This window comes from Zalophus californianus, chromosome 2, assembly GCF_009762305.2.
Source record: "Zalophus californianus isolate mZalCal1 chromosome 2, mZalCal1.pri.v2, whole genome shotgun sequence".
Classification (NCBI taxonomy): domain Eukaryota; kingdom Metazoa; phylum Chordata; class Mammalia; order Carnivora; family Otariidae; genus Zalophus; species Zalophus californianus.
Genome location: NC_045596.1, coordinates 195,382,462 through 195,402,439, shown reverse-complemented (window position 1 = coordinate 195,402,439; position 19,978 = coordinate 195,382,462). Strand labels below are relative to the sequence as shown.

Genomic DNA, 19,978 nt, shown 5'->3' with positions numbered 1-19,978 from the left:
CTCTCTCTCTCTCACACACACACACACACACGCACACACGCACACAGGTACACACATGCACATACTTGATTTTTTCTGATTACCAGACATGGGAACATTTCTTGATATATTTATGGGGCATCTACAGTTTCTTCTTCTTTGAAATTCTTGTCCCTTTATTTTGCTCATTTGTTTATTATCATTTCTCTTATTCTTAATGATTAATAAAAGCTTATTATATTTTTTTCAAAAATTAAGCTTTTATAACGTGGCCTGTATTTTTTAATGTTTTTATTTCATCGTAAAGACACTTTCAACGTTGGTATGGTCAAACTTGTCGGTCTTTTATTATTACTACTTTCCCTCTATGTTTTAAAAATCCTTCCTACACCATTGTCATGAAGTTACTGCCCGATATTTGTCTTCCCATTTTAAGATTGTTTTTCACAGTTAGATTCTTACTAGGTCCCTCTTATTAGATACATCTAGAATTTATTTTCATGTGTGGAGCCAGGGAGGGGTATGTGTGAGGCATAAAAGTAACTTATTCATTTTCTGTATGTAAAACTGTTGTCCTAACACCATTAATTACACAGTGTTACACTGACTAGTAATTCCTCTCCTATCATACATCAAGGACACAGATATCTGCATCTTTTTTTTGACACCTTGCTTGGTTCCATTCATCTTCTGTTTTTTTAGTGCTCAAACCACAGTTATAATTACCATAGTTTAAGAAATAAATCTAGATATTTAGAAAACCTGATCAACCTCTCCCTTCTCCTTATTTTTATGTCAACAATTTATAGAAAATAACTTTTCCATACAGAGCTTTATTTATTTTTTTAAAAGCTTTCTTTCTTTTTTTTAAAGATTTTTTATTTATTTATTTGACAGAGAGAGAGTGCACAAGCAGGGGGAGCAGCAGGTAGAGGGAGAGGGAGAAGCAGGCTGCCCATTAAGCAGGGAACCTGACGTGGAACTCGATCCAAGGACCCTGGGATCATGACATGAACCCAAGGCAGATGCTTAACCGACTGAGCCACCCAGGCGCCCCTCCATACAGAGTTTTAAAATCACTTTGTTAATTCCATGAAAAATTCTTGGGGAATATTATTGAAATTACTTTGTATATAATTATACAAAAGATAATTGGAATATTTCTGAAAATGAGATTTCACATTTACTAAACAGATATAGCTTGTCATGTATTTACATTTACTTTCTGCCATTAAAATCTCATATTATTTTTGGTACATTTATTTGTAGGTTTATTTTAGAATTTTTGCTATTGTCAATTGAATTTTTTTTACCTTTGTTTTGGTATTGTTGACATACAGGCAGGCTCTTTTCTAATTTATTTTTTTTTTCATTGAGGTATAGTTGATACACAATGTTACATTAGTTTCAGGTGTGTAACATAGTGATTTCACAAGTTTAGATGTTATGCTATGCTCACCACAAGGGTAGCTATCATACAACAGGATTACAATACATATAGGCATGCTCTTAATTGAATATATTGACCTTATGCCAAGCACCTTGCTGATACCTTTATATAGGGACATATTATAATTACAGTTGACCCTTGAAAAACATGGTTTGAACTGTGCAGGTCCACTTCTATGTGTTTTTTTTTTCTATACAGTACAGTACTGAAAATGTATTTTCTCTTCTTTATGATTTTCTTAATAATATTTTTTCTCTAGCTTAATTTATTGTGAGAATATAGTAAATAATACAAATAACATACAAAATATGTGTTAATTGACTGTTTATGTTACAGGTAAAGCTTCCAGTCAACAGTAGTCTCTTACTAGTTAAGTTTTGGGGGAGTCAAAATTATACACGGATTTTCAACTGCATGGGGGGACAGTGCCCCTAATCCCCACATTGCTCAAGGGTCAACTGTATTTATGACTTGTAAAAAGAGAAAAAATCCTTTTCTCTTCCTATTGTATATGGTAGAAAAATTTAATACAAAAAAATTAAATTACCTTCCCAAATCTATCTTTCTCTGGAAAAGTGAAATAATTACAGCTCTTCTCAAGACAATATTGTTGACTATAAAATGTCCTGAGTCTTTGTTGAAAATAAAACTTGAGTATTTGTTGCCATTATAACAACTTCAGTGCACTTCTTGTTATTGCTGGTTATGTTTAGCTTAGTAACCTAAGCAATGGCACCCAACAACTTGGCAATTAATCATCTTAAAATTAAAAGATTAAGTCCATTGAAAGGCTAATTATGAAAACTGGAAGAAAAAAAAGGAAGGACTGCAAATAATTTCTAGCTTAGTTCAGAAATGAACATTAGAAAAGAATGCTTAATTAACTCTACGAAGTTGTTCTCTTATAAAAGAACGTATTCATTTTCCCTAGGAGATCCAACTTTTTTTGTGGTTATATATTCAAAGACTAAAAAACTTAATTGAGATGCCTAGAAGACAGTAAGCAGGACTTGTTGCTATGACTTCAACAACCAGCGTGCAGCTAATCAGCATCCACGGCAATCACTGAGAAGGAAATGGCTATTTCAGTCCTTAGCTTTTTACTTCTAAAGATGCAGTGATCAAAACTGAAATTTGACCTAGAAGCTGTCATGGTTCTAAAGATGCATGACAAAAGATTTGGCAAGTGTTAATAAGAAGAGGAAAACAACCAACAAAGCAGCCAGATTTCCTCCAACTTTCAGGACAGTAAAGTACAGCAAACCAGCCAAGAGCCTAACAACCAAAGACTATACCCAGTGTACCGTGATGGGCAGGCTCATTGCTCTGATTCGTTGTCAATGATCAAAGACTAGATTTTTCATTCTAAACAGCCAATAAATAAACAGTGTGCTACAGCCACTAGGACAGAAGAAGAAAGCCATTGACAAAGGAAACAGAAGGACTCTGCTTGAGGAGAGCAAACAGCTACTTGTACCTCAATGCTACAGTCTGCAGGAATGGGATGACCAGAGTCATGCCCACTAGTACTACTTGGCAGCTGAGGACAGGGAGATCCTCCCTCTACACATTTGCACCTGCATGTACCACCATATATTCATATGAGAAAGCGTCAGTGGAGAATGGAAAAAAACAAAACAAAACAAAACAAAAAACAGTTACAGGGGCTCCTGGGTCCCTCAATTGGTAAAGTGCCTGCCTTTGGCTCAAGTCACGATCTTGGGTTTGTGGGATCAAGCCCCGAGTCAGGCTCCCCACTCAACAGGGAGTATGCTTGTCCCTCTCCCTCTCCTGCTCTCTGCTCATGCTCTCTGTCTCTTTCCAAATAAACAAATAAATCTTTAAAAAACAACATAGTTATAGATACCCAATTAGTTTTTTAAAACTCACCTATCCAGAATACTTTAATTATGTAGTATTGTATTTCATGTTGCTTTGGGTCAGTCTTTTACACAGAAGATGGGAGAGAACTGAATGAATTTTTCAACTGCAAGGATAATGGCCTTCTTCAAACATTCATCATTTTAAACTTTAAAAGCCAAGAAAAAGCAAGAAAGGGGGAAAAATGGGGTGGCAAAAAAAAAGGAAATGGAAGACAGCCCCCAGAATTAGAGACACTGAAGGTAAGAATGTGAAATTTAAGGTGTTAAGGAAAAGGGATCTTTCTTCTTTGCCCTTCACTTCAATTAAATCACACATACTAAGTATTAAAAATAGGGAAAAAAGGGAAAAGTTCAAAATGCTAAATAAATAGTGATATTTAAAAAACTGTTGGTATCCTATCCACCACATAACTATATCACATTTTCTGGTATCTAAAGTTTCAGATTTTTTTAGGAGTGCCTGGCTGGTTCCATTGATGGAGCATGCAACTTGTGATCTCACAGTTGTAAGTTAAAACCCCATGTTGTGTATAGAGATTACTTAAAAATAAAATCTTAAAAAATAAATTTTCAATTTTTTAAATTTTTTAACTTAATTTGATCCTTAAAATAGCCCATTAAGTTATACTCTATATTTATGCTAAATTAAATTATTTCATTTACAATTAAGTGGGCATTCTTACATATTTAGGTCAAATTTTATAAATTTCTGATACATCACGGCAGTCATTTGGAAATTGGATCTTAAAAGCTTGTTTGAAGTTTTTATTTACATAGAGACTAAAGCCAATTGCATAATCTTACTATAGTCCTTCATCTGGAAAGTTCATCGTCTTGCAGTTTCTACGGAGGGGGGTAGCAGGAAATAACAAGTAGACAAGTAGATCAACCAAACAATCCCGAATCATTGGGTTGACAGAAGTCATCCACATCATCCTCTTATTTAATAACAAGGGGTTTGATACATTAAATTTAATTAATTGGCAACTGCCTGGATTGTAAATATTTGCAGTTTGTGCTTGTCTTTGATGATGGCTTTCTCTCTTCTTCAGAATACCAACTTCTTGCGGTTGGTATTCTAACAGACAGAAAGATAGCTTTCCTTCTCATGATCTCTCATATGTCCTTCCTTTCTACCACATCTGTAACAAGTCGGCTAAGTTCCTTATCACTCCGTGTCTGAAATGCTACAAATGCATGATCGTGTAATAGAACCATTTTCTCAATTCTTGTATCAAGCCTTCTTCCCACCTAGGTTGCAATAATCTAGACTTCACTGACACAAAGAGCTAAGGGAATCAAGATCAACTGCAAAAGAGTGGTTGGAACATGGGCCATGACTGAATAGAAAGGAAGTAATGACAGGCTGGAACAGAAGGAAAGCAAACAGCACACAGCTTATCTTAGGGCTGGGTGAGGACAATGAGGTCTATAGTTGGAGCAACAGAGCGAGGGAACAGAAGGCTAAGGTGCTGTGACAGGTGGAACCCTGACCCTGCTCACCCCAAGGAGCCATGCACATTATGTTCATCATGACTAGAAAGCCTTCTGTTAGGTTGTGACCCCTATCCCATTCCACAGGTCATGGAGAGTGGAAAAACTAGTAGCCTTTATACCAGGCAGCTGAGGGGAAGCAGATTCGGGGGAAAGGGGAAACAAGCCATCCCCCCTCACCTCCACCTCCACCTCCCTCCTCATCCTTTGCCCCTGCCTTTCCTGGGCTACGCCCACACCACCCCCACCCCTACTTCGTGACAAAGTCACAGGACACCCAGTTCTTCCTCCGGTTCCTCATTTGGAAAACTTGCTGTGATGGTTGCAGCCTCCACTGGTCTATTCCATTCTTGATCGATGGTTTTAGCAATCCTTACATTTAATCTAGATCTCCATTATCTAATCTTATAAAATTCTGAAATGGTTTTCTGTGTGCAAGTTTTATATCTCTAATTAATGTGTAAGCCATTCCGGAACAGAAATTATACTTACTCTGCATCCTTCACTATGTCACTCTGTACAGAACAATATGAGCATGTGGTAGACCCCTAAGAACTATTTGTTCAGTCATACGAATATTAAAGTAAACTTAAGAGGCTGCTTTTTTAGGGGAGAAGTACACATTTTTTTAATGTAGTTTTTTTATTTTCATAAATTTTCACCTTTAGTGAAGTACAGTTGATAAATAAGATTGTATATATTTCAAGTTTACAACGTGATGATATATATACATTATGAAGTAATTAACCACAATTCAGTTAATTAACACATTCATCACCCCACAGTTACCTTTTTTTTTTAATGGAGAAAATGCTTAAGCTCTACTTTCTTAGCAAATTTCCAGTACATAATACACAGTACTCTTTTACCATGGACATATTGGTAGCCCTAGGTACAATGATTCGGCCACAGCAATGATTTTAATACAATGTGATGAGATTTGTCATTATTAGTATTTAAAAAATTTTTTTAAACTCCTTTGAATTGAACATCACTTTACCTCTCAGTTTATGTAAACCATATATTGATCATGTTATGTAAAGGGAAGTCCATTGAAGTAACTGCTGTGAAATGAATGGATCTAATTAATAACACTATTTTTTTCTAATGATCTCTACTTCATTTATACCTAAGGAACAAATTACTTACAAATTGTGCACTTATATTAATAGCTGCTCTGGCTTTTTCCTCTCTAGAGACTTGTCGCTGTGAATTTACTTTCTCATGTATAATTAACAAACAAAATTATATTCTTTTTTGTAAGTCCTTTTCTAAAAGGAAAAGACCATGTAAAACAGTGACAATAATGGATAACCTTGTCACACATGTGTCCTGTATCCAGTACTTCCTTGTGAATTTTTGTCCTTTCTGAACTATTTAGTAGAAAAATCTGAAATGGGAATGCAGAAAACTCCCTTAGTACCCAATGTTCATTATCTGAGCTTCAAGTCTCAAGCTCATGGTTGACTTATCTGAAGTCATAGTTGACTTATCTCAGTAACAGAAAAAGTCTACTAAAGTAGATATAGTACTGTGTATTTGGTCTTCAGAATTTTTTGAAAACAAGTCCATTTCAGCACTTCTCTTTTACATACTTACGTTTTTTCCTTAATAAAAGAGATACAAACTATTACACCCAGAGAGAATAAGGCAGCTGTGAGTTATATTTTATTTTTGTATTTTATTTTATATTTTCAGATATCATCTCCTTCTCTATACCCTGATATTTCTTTTAAAAAAACGTTTGGGACTTACTGACTAGGATTTAAGCATGGCTGTATTTTTTACCTCCAGAGAACATTGCCATGGTTAAAACACCATTTTTAGGAAATGCAAAATGATTCCTTTTTCATTGTAACAACTTCACAGAACACTGTCTTGTACTCACACACATAAAAATTAAACAAATCAAACAAAATAAAGAAACAAGGACCCCACTCACATACACACACAGACACACATGCAGCAATATACTTCAAAAGTTTAGGATGCTACCAGCATAAGAAATATAAACCTACATGTTGAAATATATCAACTAGTTCTCTCACTTATTAGTAATATATTATTATAACATATAGTTGTTATTATATATCAATAATATGTATTATAATATATACCTATAATTACTATGTAACATATCAATAATGTATAAAGACTATAATATATAATTATTATGTTAATAATGTATATAAATAATAATATATAATGAATTATAAGTGAGTAACATAGCTTAATGAAGCCTCAGATAATTCCCGGAAATACTGTATGTTTGTTTTGTTTCAGTTGTTTCTTTATCTTCACTTGGTAAGTATAAAAAATATATATCTAAGGCTTGAAAAAAGAAAAATACCAAAATCTTCTGGCTGAAGTCTTAAGAGTCTTCTCTGTTAGAAAGTCTAGGTTGAAACCACAAAGAAATTACTAAGAAGGACGGTCTATTTGCAGTTTTGAGAAACACTGCTATACAACTATCTTCTTTAATAATCTGATGAGGATGTGGGCATCTGTGTCTTATATTTATTTTCTTGTTTGTTTATTAGCTTATAGGCCTTTATTTATTTACTTACTTATTTATTTATCTTTACACCCGACGTGGGGCTCAAATACATGATTCTGAGAACAAGAATTGCAAGCTCTACGGACTGAGCCAGCCAGGCACCCCCAGCTTATAGGCATTTATTTCTGCATAGAATCTTAGAGGCTACTGCACTCACGTCTCTCACCTACACTGGAGGAAAAAGGTAACACAGATAGATCAGGAACAACTGAGCTGGGACAAGAACCATTATATCCTGATTTTTGGCCTAGTAAATATTTAACCACGATATGCTTTATCTCTGCTGATTCATTTAACTTTTTGAATATAGACCCTATATTTATCTACATATTCTTAGTATTACAGGTATAAATATTCTCTATAAATGAAATATAAGAAATATAAACACAATATGCTTGTCAAAACAGACAAGTTATGTCTTTACTGAACATATTATTACACAATTTAAAACAATCAAAAAGGCACATTCATTTAAAAAAACATCCCCAAATGCCATCAAACATTTTTTAGAGATTTTTATTTACTTGAGAGAAAGTGAGCGAGAGAGAGAGAGAACACAAGCAGGGGGAGCTGCAGAGGCAGAGGGAGAAGCAGGCTCCCCGCTGAGCAGGGAGCCCGATGCAGGGCTCCATCCCAGGACCCTGGGATCATGACCTGAGCTGAAGGCAGACGCTTAACTGAGCCACCCAGGCATCCCGCCATCAAACATTTTTCCAGACAAAATAGTACTTTTGGGGGCTCCTGGATGGCTCAGTTGCCATTAAGCAAAAGAAAGGCATTCCTCTCTTCTTTTTGGTGTACTGAATACTGTAGATCATTCATTTCCAAAACGCTCTTCTCCTGGGGCACCAGTCAGTTAAGCATCTGCCTTTGGCTCAGGTTCTGATTCCAGGTCCTGGGATCGAGCCCCGCATCAGGATCCTTGCTCCGCGGGGAGCCTGCTTCTCCCTCTCCCTCTGCCTGCCCCTCTCCCTGCTTCTGCTCTCTATCTCTCTCAAATAAATAAATAAAAACACTAAAAACAAAACAAAACCGCTGTTCTCCTTTGACTCTCCTGACATTGTGCTATCTTATCTGCTTTTCAGCAGATTCTTCTAAATCCTTGTTGCCTTAATGTTTTTCATCTCGTGAGGGGCTTTGGTCCAGTGTTGAATCCCTCCCACGACAGATACACTCACTGCACACCTTTGCTTTCTTGCCTGTCTCCTGCCATGATGAATCCTAAATACATTTTACACAGACAAGAGTCAAATACTAAATACATTTTACACAGACAAATTCTAACTTTCTACTAAGGGAGCGAGGGTAGGCAATATTAGACAAACAGTGTAATGGTAAGAATGTTTGTTGGTGTCTTAGCCAATTATCTAAAAGTTGCTGCCTTCAGAGTCTGGACATGACCTCAATAATGGGGAAGAAAAAAACACATTCACATGTTCAATAAGTGCCATAACAGCTGCAGAGATAAGACACTGAAAGCATACAGAAAACATAGACTTTCATCAGATGCAGTGTTTCCTAAACTCCAGGCCCTTGTGCACCGTACTCATGGTTTTTACCATATTACTCAACAATGTGTAAAAATGTAACAATTGACTGAGCATTTATTATATTCAGGACTCTTTTCAAATATCCTTTTATTTCCCTACAAACATCCCTGTAAGATAAATAATGATGGTATTATTCCCAGAGACCCAGAAGTTTCGGTGACAAACGTGCCCAAGCTCCATGTACATGAATTAGGATAAGAATTTATTGAAATACTTATGTTTTAACTACTTCTGCAGCACCAAATTGCCTCCAGGTTATATAGTTTGTCCCATATTGATACCATCATTACTTTCATTTACTTCATGTTTTAAAACACAGTTTTCATTTTTAGTAAAATATATCGTCAACAGAACTTTAAATCTCTACCATAAATAAATAGTCAGTATTTCTTATCTTAAAAACAGTGACTACCAAATGCTCAAAGTCTAGGGCCTGCCCTCTCTTTATTATAAAAGGAAATACCTGAAATATCATTGGTACTTTTTAACTATTTGGCTGTTTTTTTACTTGAGTATCACTTTATTTAAACCAGGATGCATTTAACATGTTATGTAAATGGAGATCTGTTAAGGTAAAATTGCTGTGAAATGCGTAAAACTAATAGCACTAAATTAGGATTTCTTCTTGATTTAATCAAAAGAATTGAAAGAAATTGAGATGAGAATAATTTTATCATTGTAACATTCAATTTTATTTAATGCCATGTTCTTGAACCGCCTAAAATCAGATCATGCCCACCTGAAAAGGAAAGACAGTATAACATAGTGTCTGGGAGCACAGACTGCCTGAGTTCAAATCCCTTCTCTGCTGCTTACTACTTCAGTTACCGTGGACAAATTATTTAAACCTCTGTGTAAAAATGAAGACAATAATAATAATATTTATATAATAGAACTGTTATGTAAAGATTGAATCACTAAGTACTCATAAAGCACTTAACACGTATTCAATACAGTATTTGTTAAATATATAAAATTAAAACACCTTGCATCTCACTAGTATGTACCCCATACTTTGGAAAACACTCAACTGGGCACATGGTGGGTATTTTTCATGCAGGAAATATATTTAAGTTGTGCTAATGAAGTTAAGTCAAGCAATAAGGTCTTGCATTTCCGTAGAGAAACAGAAAGGGCCTGGCAAGGACTGAGCCAAGCATGATTTAGTAACTGGGCGCAAGACAAAGCTAAGGGTGAGCAGATGAAATTAGTGTGTAGTTTCTTTTGTTTAGGGAAAAAGTACACAAAAGGGAACAGCAGGAAACAACACAGTGGTGAGGATAAATGGCATGGTAAGCTCTGTGCTTGAATGGAGTGTGCTGATCACCATCCAGGGATGATTTTCCGGGAATGGAAGAGGGGAAGTAACCAGCACAGGAAGAAACCACCAGAGCCCAGGCAGGAGGGGGAGGAGTTGAATGAAAGCAAGCTTCGTGATATATGATAAAACAGTGCAGACCTAAGAGATGTTAGGACCTGAGAGCCTCAAAGTCAGGTGTATCCAAGAGTCATCCAGAAAAGGAAAAAGGCGAGAAGAGAGAACCTAGATCCAGGAAGGATGTAATTAATTCAGTTTTGAACATACGGAGGTTGGGGGAGTCGAGGGACCGCTGGGTGGAGGTAGGCATACCTGGGTATAGCGATACCAATTTGGTAGTTATGTACACATAAACACTTGAAGCCGTGAGACTAGAAATCATAAGCAATCTTCAGGGGAAGAGTTTCAGTCATCTCTGGAGAGCATCACCCCATCTAAGGCTAAGAAGTGACTGATGCATAAAGAGACAGACAGCACCTATAGAGACCTAGTGAGTTTAACAGAGAAAAGAAACAGAAATGTAACAGCATTCCCAACGCATAGCTCTTGGTAATGTAACAGCACTCCCAATGCATAGCTCTTGGTAACGTTTTTTAGAGTCAGGAACTGGATTAGAAATTAAATGTAACATATCAGAGATACAGGTAAAGGAATAACACTTATAATGGTAGCTCAGTTGACCTGATGAAGGAGCTAGAGGCAGGCATTCTAGAATGGTTATTTCTCGAAGCATGCCCCAGACTCCCTGCCTCAAAACTGGCTAGACTGCATGTTAAGACTGCAAGTCCACTTCTCAAGCCCAAATCTTCTCAATCTGAATCTGGCAGTGGGACCCAGGAATTCGTAAGTAACATATTCCCTAAGTTATTCTAATGAGACAATATAATTAGAGAAATTTTATATAACAAGAAATTTTATATAACAAGAAATTTTATAGAAACAGCAAGAGATACTTATTTTGCTATTAAATAGTTTTGGTATATCTTACACATTATGCAGTAAGTAGTGAGTGACTATTTTGACAGGTGATCTTAACAAACTAAAGAAGAATTTGTTTTAACTACATGTCATATTACCTTTGGACTCCTCACGCATTATTCTGATTATACTGGTTATGTAGGTCAAGCCTTTGCTTCTTGGTGAGATGGGGTTGTGTTTGTTGTATAGTGTAGTATGCATGAAGTATATGACTTCACATTATCTACCCTCATTTCCTCATCTCTTGTCAAATAGTCGAAAATAGAATGACCTCAAATCAACCAAACTGAAAGCCAGAATCTAATTCTTTTTTAAGGCCACTAAGTTTCTAGGTTGAAACTAATTCTGTCCTTGAGCTTAAACCCATCTCATTCACCCTAATTTCTGCTTCTCAGTTGTCTAGGAGAAAGCCCTGTATTTTTGTATCAGAAATACAAACTGACCCTCTCCAGTTAAAAATGATAAAATGAGAATTTACATTTAAAGTTTTGTTAAATCTTACATCTTTAATTTAGAAATATATGTTCCAAAAATAAGAATATTTAAGCCTATACTTATTTTTAGTCAACACTCTACCAGTTCAAATTATGTGTTTTGTATAATTAATATGTTTTTGAAAACTAAAGCAAGCTTCTGAGCAGTTCATCACAAAACATTTAGTTTATTATGATGAGAGGATATTAAATAAAGGATTTACTGACCTACATTCCAATTTATGACACAAACTCAATTCTAAGTGAAATAAATAGTAATTCGCAATAGCTTTAGAAACTCCAGATTTAAATTAAAATAAGAAAGACTAACTGAGCTTATTTGAAATTATTTTGAGTAGAGCTTATCCCAGCACCCTCCTAACACATTTGCACCCAGGCATGAATTTCCACACTCAAATGTTCTGCTGTGAAATTTTAGTGTGACTGCCTAGATTTCTTCATATTTCTAATTAAAGATCCAGTCCTTTATCATATGTGTTTCAAAAAACTTGGATCAAATTTTCATTTGTAAACCTGATGATGTCTATATGGTGAATCACACTGAAAGACATCTCTTTTAGAAATGAGATCAATTCGCTGGCTACTGCAATTTTTTTCTCTCCTTGGAGATTATATTTCTCCTCAGAGCAAGAAGAGGGATCTAATGCCCCTCCCTTACAGCTTCCGCCTGGGTTCCTTGAAACACTTGTCTTGGGAATGTTGCCTCTCAGAATCCAGCTGCCATTTTGTGAAAAGCCCAAGTCACTTGAAGGCAGCCCCAACTGAACTCCCAGCCAAGGGCTAGCATCAGTTGCCAATACGTGGGAGCTACCTTACACAACCAACCCGGTCAAGTCTTCAGATGCCTGAATCCCCAGGAGATACTAGACTGCAAAGGCACCAGACTTCAAACAAGAACTGTTCAGCAGTCAACCTGCAGAGCCATGAGAGATAATAATAAATTGTTGTTTTAATTCACTAGTTTTGGGGATATCTGTTATGCAGCAAGGATAACCAGAACATTACTTTATCTTTCTCTGTTCAGGTTCAGACTATAAGACTTTTATAATTTTCCAGGGAGAATAATATACTAGAGGCCAAATGACCCTTAAAAGTTTTACCTAGTAGGGGCACCTGGGTGGCTCAGTCGGTTAAACTTCCCGACTCTTGATTTTGGCCCAGGTTATGATCTCAGGGTTGTGAGATCCAAAATGTGGAGCCTGCCTAAGATTCTCTCTCTCACTCTCCCTGTGCCCCTCCCTCCCACTCTCTCCCTCTCTCTAAAAAAAATTTAAAAAAGTTTTACCTAGTAGTCTAGCACCATTAAACTGTTCTTAATTTGCTTAATGGGAACGGCTCAACCTTATCTTCTTTGCATGTTTTTCCCTCTAATTGTTACCAAATCAAGATCTGACCTACATAAAGGTATTGAACCTTGCCCACTCCTTCATCAAACAAAAGGGAAAACAATCCCCAAGATTTACATGACCCACCCAAAGATATAAAGCATTATTGTCTGTTCTGTTTCTCCGGCTTCAAACCTTGGCTCTTTGGACCCTGTTCGTAACTGCCTCTAGGGGGCCCTATTTTTCCTAAAACTGGTCTAAGTTTAAGACAATGTCATGTTTCATTATTCTTTGCCTAAATTTGCAAATAATTTTACAGATCCTTAACCAAGTCCAAATTTATTGAAATTGAGAACAAAATATTTCTGCCTGATTTTCTTCTCATCAAAACTTAGACTCCTTGATCTAAAGCTGAATGTTAAAGATGTCACATTTCACTGCTCTAATTTGAGGGCATTTAGTACATTTCATGTGGTTTATGTTCCTCTTCCTGCAAGTGTTTATCCTTCCTTTTCCTGTCCCTCAACCAGCACTCGTTTATATTCTCACTTTCAAACAGGTAATTCGTTGTGCGGGTTTACCTCTTACTAGAAGTTGGTAACTCTCAGATCTTTACTTTCCTTCTTGTTCCTGTGCTCTGCTAAATTCTCATTATGTATTTCCAACATACTAAACATTTGGGTTTACATGTCTAGCTGTCACCTCTTAATTAACATTCCAAAAATGAAATTAATCTTCTGTCCAAAGCATCAGGAAAATAAAGCATCGGGTTAATCCTTTAAATATTCTATCAAGGGACCCATTATTTCCCCAGCTTTCAATGTTTCAAAGCTCCAGAGAGAGATTATTCATTTTCCTCATTATTGCTCAATTGATTGATATTATAGATTTCTCATTAAAAATATCTTTCATCTATCTTTTTTCCCCGTTTCCACTGTTACCACTATTCCACTATGGCTGGTCTAAATATATGTCATATCATTTCAGGATTACTTTGACAACTGGGTCTATCTTCTGGGTCTATCTTCTTCAATGTATCCTTTGTCTTAAACAACACTGATCAATTCATCTCCTTTAAGCACTAATTTCATTGTAATTCTTCTGTGCTCAAAATCCCTCCATGACTCCCTATTTCCTATCGTGTAAATTCTAAATTCTTCTGGTTACTTTTGAAGGCTCTCCAAACTCAAGGGCACCCTGTCCGCTCAGCTCCATGTCTAACTGCTCCCCAAAACTGATTTCCTTCCTGCTTTGAGAAGAGACCCATTGTTCTATCCAGAACACTTCTTCCCTTACCAAATCCCTTCACATCCCCCCAAATCAGGTTCAATACCACTCCCTCCATGAAACTTTCCACAATAACCTGTGGAACTAAATAATGTCCAATATCATTTTTTAAATAAAACAAAGAGCAGTAGGTGATGTCGTTAGAGGAGAAATTAAAAATATTCCCGACTTATCTCACTATTAGAAGCTTGTAGGTCAAAGTTAGCCTTGCAGCTAAAATGCAAACACTCTTGGCAAAGAGTTAGTCCTGCATTTTTTTTAGTATGAAACACTTCATCATATCCTTTCTGTAGAGCAGTATTTGAGGGCAGAGGGAAAACCCTGTTGCATAACTAGATAAGCTGAAGGCATCACCGAGGAAAGAAAATAAAAGAAGGAAGCAAGAGATGCCAAAATGTCAATTTGCCTACTTTCAAATAACCTTTCTTTCTTTCTTTTTTTTTTAAGAATTAGCCTTGTGCATTATAGATATAACTATAAATTATTCAGAATATTTGATTAACCAATTATTCTCATTCTTCTACAATGCTAGAGTATGGATTTCTTCTGAGTCAAACAAGAATTGATTGCTATATTCACTCCCATAGCACCATCTTCCTGTCTATAAATGATAAATTTCGGTTGTCATGACACCAGAAAAAGATGGATTCAGCTTGCTGGCACAGCCAGGCATTCTCCCACAGTTTTTCCCCTTCATCCTAGCAATGTCGACTCCAATGTCCTCACCCCCTGCTACCACTAAACAAAAGAAATTCTAACGTTCTGTGTCTTTCACAAGTAAATTAAAAGAAGAGGAGAAAGATGACCTTAAGTGACCAAGCGTTTTCTCTCTAGTTTCTGTACATATTTCCTTCCTTCTGTCTCTCATCGGCCCCCATCTGCTCGGTGGCTCTTCCTATTTCTGCACTGCATGTCTGGGCCACTGTCCTGAGTCTTGGCATCTTGATCTCACTCTCCGCTGCTACATATTTGTTCTTTTCTCTACTCCCTGACCCCTGGGCTCGCACTTGCTTCCTCTACCCAAGCTCTCTTACTAGCCATCTGACACCAATGTGAGTTTCTAGTGACCTCAATTTCAATAAGAAAAATGTAATGTGTTCCTTATAGAAGAAGGTGGAGACAAATTGTAGGTATCTGTCAGATTACAGATAGGGAGGAGAACCTGTAAGAGCTACAGACCAAGCTCAGGATTACCCTAAGGGCTCAGGTGTTAGCTCCACCTCTTTTCCATAATAACACCTTCCTATAACCCGGATCATGCCTAGTTTATCCAAGGGCTACTGAAGTAAAATTCAGAACCAACTGTTTTCATTACAGTATGGAAATGCAAGCTAGAGAAACAATTAACTTCAAAATTAAGAGTCCCTTACTGTTTGATAGACAGTCCACTCAAGCTTAAGGTTACAAGGTAAATGATTGCTTCTTTCTAGAGACTGTACGTTGGATACAAATCACATCTTAGTGATTTCAGTGGGGTAAATGAATAAATTCCATTAAGTCAATTATTTTGGCTTTCCATTTATGACAGCTTTTTGCCTCCATGTGTTATTCTAACAAGAGTTTATAGTCCCACGTACAATGAAAAGAAAAAATGGAAGACCAAGCCTGAAATACTTTCTGCCACACTTGGGAAAGTGTTTGACCTTTCCTTTTTAACTTGTAAATATTCCTTCAATTTCAGAAAACTTTTAAAGACAGATCTCCATTCTGGAGATCATTTGCAACACTGCTTTACTCAAAGGCCGTAAAAATGGGTCTTTTTAAGACTTCCGGGTCAAGCAAAAAGAAAACTATGAACGTCTTGACCACAATTCACATTCAGAGGCAAAAAATGTCCTCAGCTTTCTCTCTTTTCCTTTCCCCTAAACTGGCCAGTGTGTATAACTCCCCCGATTAGCAGTCAAAGCCTCCCCTAACCCTCGAGCCTGTGGGAACTTAGGAATTTCACCCCGAGCACGTCTGTCCCAAAGCCTCCTTTACTCTGGAACAAATCCTTTACAACAAAGGACAAGGGAGAGGCCGGGGGAGGGGCGCGCCACGGACTGGGACAAGAAGAAATGAGTGTGTGCGGGCGTTGAATAGGAAACCCGACCGCTGGTGGGTCGCTAATCAGTAACCGGGGAAAGCAGCACTGCCCGACCCTGTGGACAACCCCGCGCAAAGCAAACCACGTCCGGGAGGATGCGGGTGCCTCCTCTCCCGCCCCTCCCTTGCTCTCCCGCGCACTCTCCTCGTGGGACCGACCTCGACGCGCCGGCTCTGGATGCCCGCTTCGCACCAGGTTCTCCCACCCCTCCACCCCGCCCGGCCACATTCCTGGGGCCATTCCAAGCTGCCGCCGCCACACTCCGGAGGCGTGGACCCCGTCCAGAAGCTCGAGCAGAGCTGCACGGCGCGAACTCCACCGCCCGGTGACCCGAGCGGGTTTGGACGCCCTTTCACCCACGCCGTCTGCGCGGCTGCGGGGCAGGCGGAACCCACCAGCCCCCAGCCTCAACTCCGAGCCTTCTGCGCACATGCGGCACTCCGGGGAGCCAGGGACTCGTCGCAAGTGTCCCCGACCTCGCCCTGCGCCGGCACCTCCCTCACGGGAACCTGTGCGAATGGAAGTTGTGCGAAGTTTCCGTTTCTCGGGCCCCACCTCAACTTGCTCCCCGAACGGCCCTCTGCAGCGCGGGGGCACACGTGCGGAGCCCGCTCGCTCCTTGCAAGCCCGGCGCCCTCGGACTCCCTCGGCGGCTCCCCCGCCGCCGAGCGCGCCGCCCCCGGGCCGCCGTCCCCGCGCGCTCGCGGCCAGGGGCGCCGGCGCAGCGTCCCGCGGGCCTCCCTCCGGGTGCCGCCGCGTCCCCACCGCCCCGCGCCCGGGACAAGTGCCGAGACAGACGGCGAGGCCGAGCCACATGCACTTTCTTTCCGTGCCACCCACTCCCGCGGCCCCGCGGCCCCGCCCGCGCACTCACCCATGGCCCGACGTCCTGCTGCCCGGCGTCTCCGGACCAACGTCCCCGGACGAGCGGCCCCAGGCGAGCGCGAGGGACTAAGTTCTCCCAGCCGCTCCTCAGCTCCCGGCGCCTCGGCGAGTGGCAGCCTCCCCCCCCCCCGCCCCCCGCTCCCCGCTCCCCGCTCCCGGCGGAGCGGGTCTCTGGGATCCCAGAACCTCTGAGGACGCGCAGACCCCTCCCTCTTCCCACCTGCCTCCTCAAGCTAATGGCTACTGCCCGGCCCTTGGCGCGCGCTCTCCTCCCCGCGCCCCCCACCCCGCCCCCTTTCGTTCGGCCGCGGGCCACGTGCAGACGCCTCCCCCCCTAAATGTTAGACACACACCACAGACACATGCGTTGTCTCAGCCCCCCACCAGGGACCCTGTGGCCAAAATAATAACCCCTAACGCAGAGACTAGAAAAAGATCATTCCGGAAGAGACGGATTTGATAGGATGATTTTACATTGCCTAAGATCCTCTCTTGTCTTCAGTATACCATTTTTTCCCCTTAATAACGATATTACTAAGGACAAGAGGAAGAGAAAATTCTCCTTTTATTTTACATGAGGTCTCTCTTCTTTCTTCTGTGTTAGGTATGTTGGTTTCTGTAACCTGGCAGGGCTGTCAAGTCCTAAAAGGCCCCCTCCCCCCCCACACACACACCCACCATAATATGCAGAGGAAGAGAAAATTCTCGTTTTATTTTACATTAAGTCACTCTTCTTTCTTCTATGTTATGTATGTTCGTTTCTGTAAGCTGGCAAGTCTGTAAAGTCCTAAAAGCGCCCCTCCCCCCACACCCACACCCACCATAATACGCAGAAGTCACCTGGAAAATAAATGACTCAATCCAAGAGAGAGCTGACGCTGCAGAAAGAGCCCTGGGCTTATCAGCCCGGAGGGATGAACTGTGATTCTGGCTCTACCACTGACATAGTGGGACTCAGTTTCCTGATTTGTAAAATGAAGGATCTGGAAAATATGATCTCTAAGGTCCCTTCAAGCTAAAAAAAAAAAAAAATTATGTAATTATAATGGCCTAGTTCTTTGAGGATTCAGACTGGAGAAGTTAATTTCAGCAAATCCGTCCCCAAAGGGTCTTAAGCTTCTTTCTCAGCCTAAAGTATACAAATCTATGCCACAAACATGTGGAAGAATGAAACTAAGTGGACATGGTTAGTAATTTTGAGGAACGTTGCTATCTAATGCAGAAGAAGTGATATGAAAAATAAAGAACATAATGTCTAGCAGGAAGGCATAAAGAAATGCAAAGCATATCATTAAAATGGCACAGATACATGTGCACAGCTGTTTCTCACATAATGGAAGAGGTACACTCCTGGAAGGGATGTTGGAAATGCATTTCAGTTAAATGGGAATAGAAAGTTATTCTTGTGGGAGGGGAAAGGAAGTAGTCGATAAGAAGTTGTAAGTGTTCAACACACCATTTAGAAATGCATCATGGTTCTGGAAATTGACTAACATGAACTGTGATTGCAGCAAAGCGTAACACTTATACAGGGGTTCCATCAAGACAAATGATGAATGTATGGAGATTAATTCCTAAACACAGCTTTTAGGTCATCACACATAACCAGCCACTTACTTCCCAAGGACCTATTTCAAGATACTGCTATTCTAAAAATTTTTATTTTTCCTAGTGGAATTGTATCATGATTCTGAAACATAGAATGACAATCATAACACAAATTAAGTACTATTTATGAAATGCAGGGCACTGTTCTAAGGGCTTTATATTAATGCATGTGATTCTCACAACAAACTTATAAGGGAGATACCGTTATTCCCACTTTCCAGATGAGACTGAGCCACAAAGAAATAAATTACTTTCCCATATTCTCATAGGTAATAAACAAGAAGGTGAGATTCACATCTGAGGGGAAATGCTCCAGAGCCCAGGATCTCAACCAGTTCACCACACTCTCTCTCAGTATCCATGTGGATGGCTGCATGCTTGAGCAAGACGGTGGTATCTTCCAACACTGAGTATAATCTATAAATATTTTAGACACTCTCAGTGACTTATAAGAATTTTGAAATACACTAAAAATATAACTTGTTATACACTGCCATCTAAATCATGATGCTGTTTCTCTTTTGGCTGATTATAAGTGAATACATCAAAATTTTGATGTTTATGTAATCTACCTTACAGTGACCATATAAATGGGCATCAATATCCTGGATCTCAGGTATAGAAAAGCTATTATCTCATCCAAGATGTAACAAATTACATAATTTTATATGGGAATTCACTAAGTAATTAAGTAATTCATTAAGTAATTCATTGTTTCAATTTCTATATTCTAATCATAATGCCAATTCTCCAGCTTTTCTGCTTTCTCGTGCCTCACACCTGACTGTCCATCAAGTCTCCAGATCATCTCTCTACTCCTCCCTCATTTCTAGCCCCACTGCCTTGTTCACCTCTTCACAAGTCCTGTGGGGATGGGACTCCCACCTCTTTTTTAGAACATGAAGCTTCTTATCGGTCATTTAACTCACAACTGAGCCCCTAGCTAAATTCTGAGGTGAGTGGAGAAGCTTCGTTACATTACATTACTGCAAATACAAAGGTTTGATCTGGGCAGAGAGTAACTGCCGGTCATGCGTTGAGCATTTTCTGCCTCAGTTAGATACCTTTCCAACATCACCATGAT

The 19,978-nt window shown here is 39.2% G+C and overlaps 1 protein-coding gene across 1 annotated transcript in view; it reads right to left on the bottom strand.

The window, feature by feature from the left end:
• GPM6A (glycoprotein M6A) overlaps positions 1–17,498 on the bottom strand; it is a 324,615-nt gene extending 307,117 nt beyond the window's left edge. The window contains exon 1 of the mRNA XM_027599958.2: positions 17,276–17,498. Coding sequence (XP_027455759.1) covers positions 17,276–17,279 — 4 coding nt within the window. The 5' untranslated portion in view covers positions 17,280–17,498. The remainder of the gene's footprint in view (positions 1–17,275) is intronic.
• Between the last annotated feature and the right edge of the window lie 2,480 nt (positions 17,499–19,978).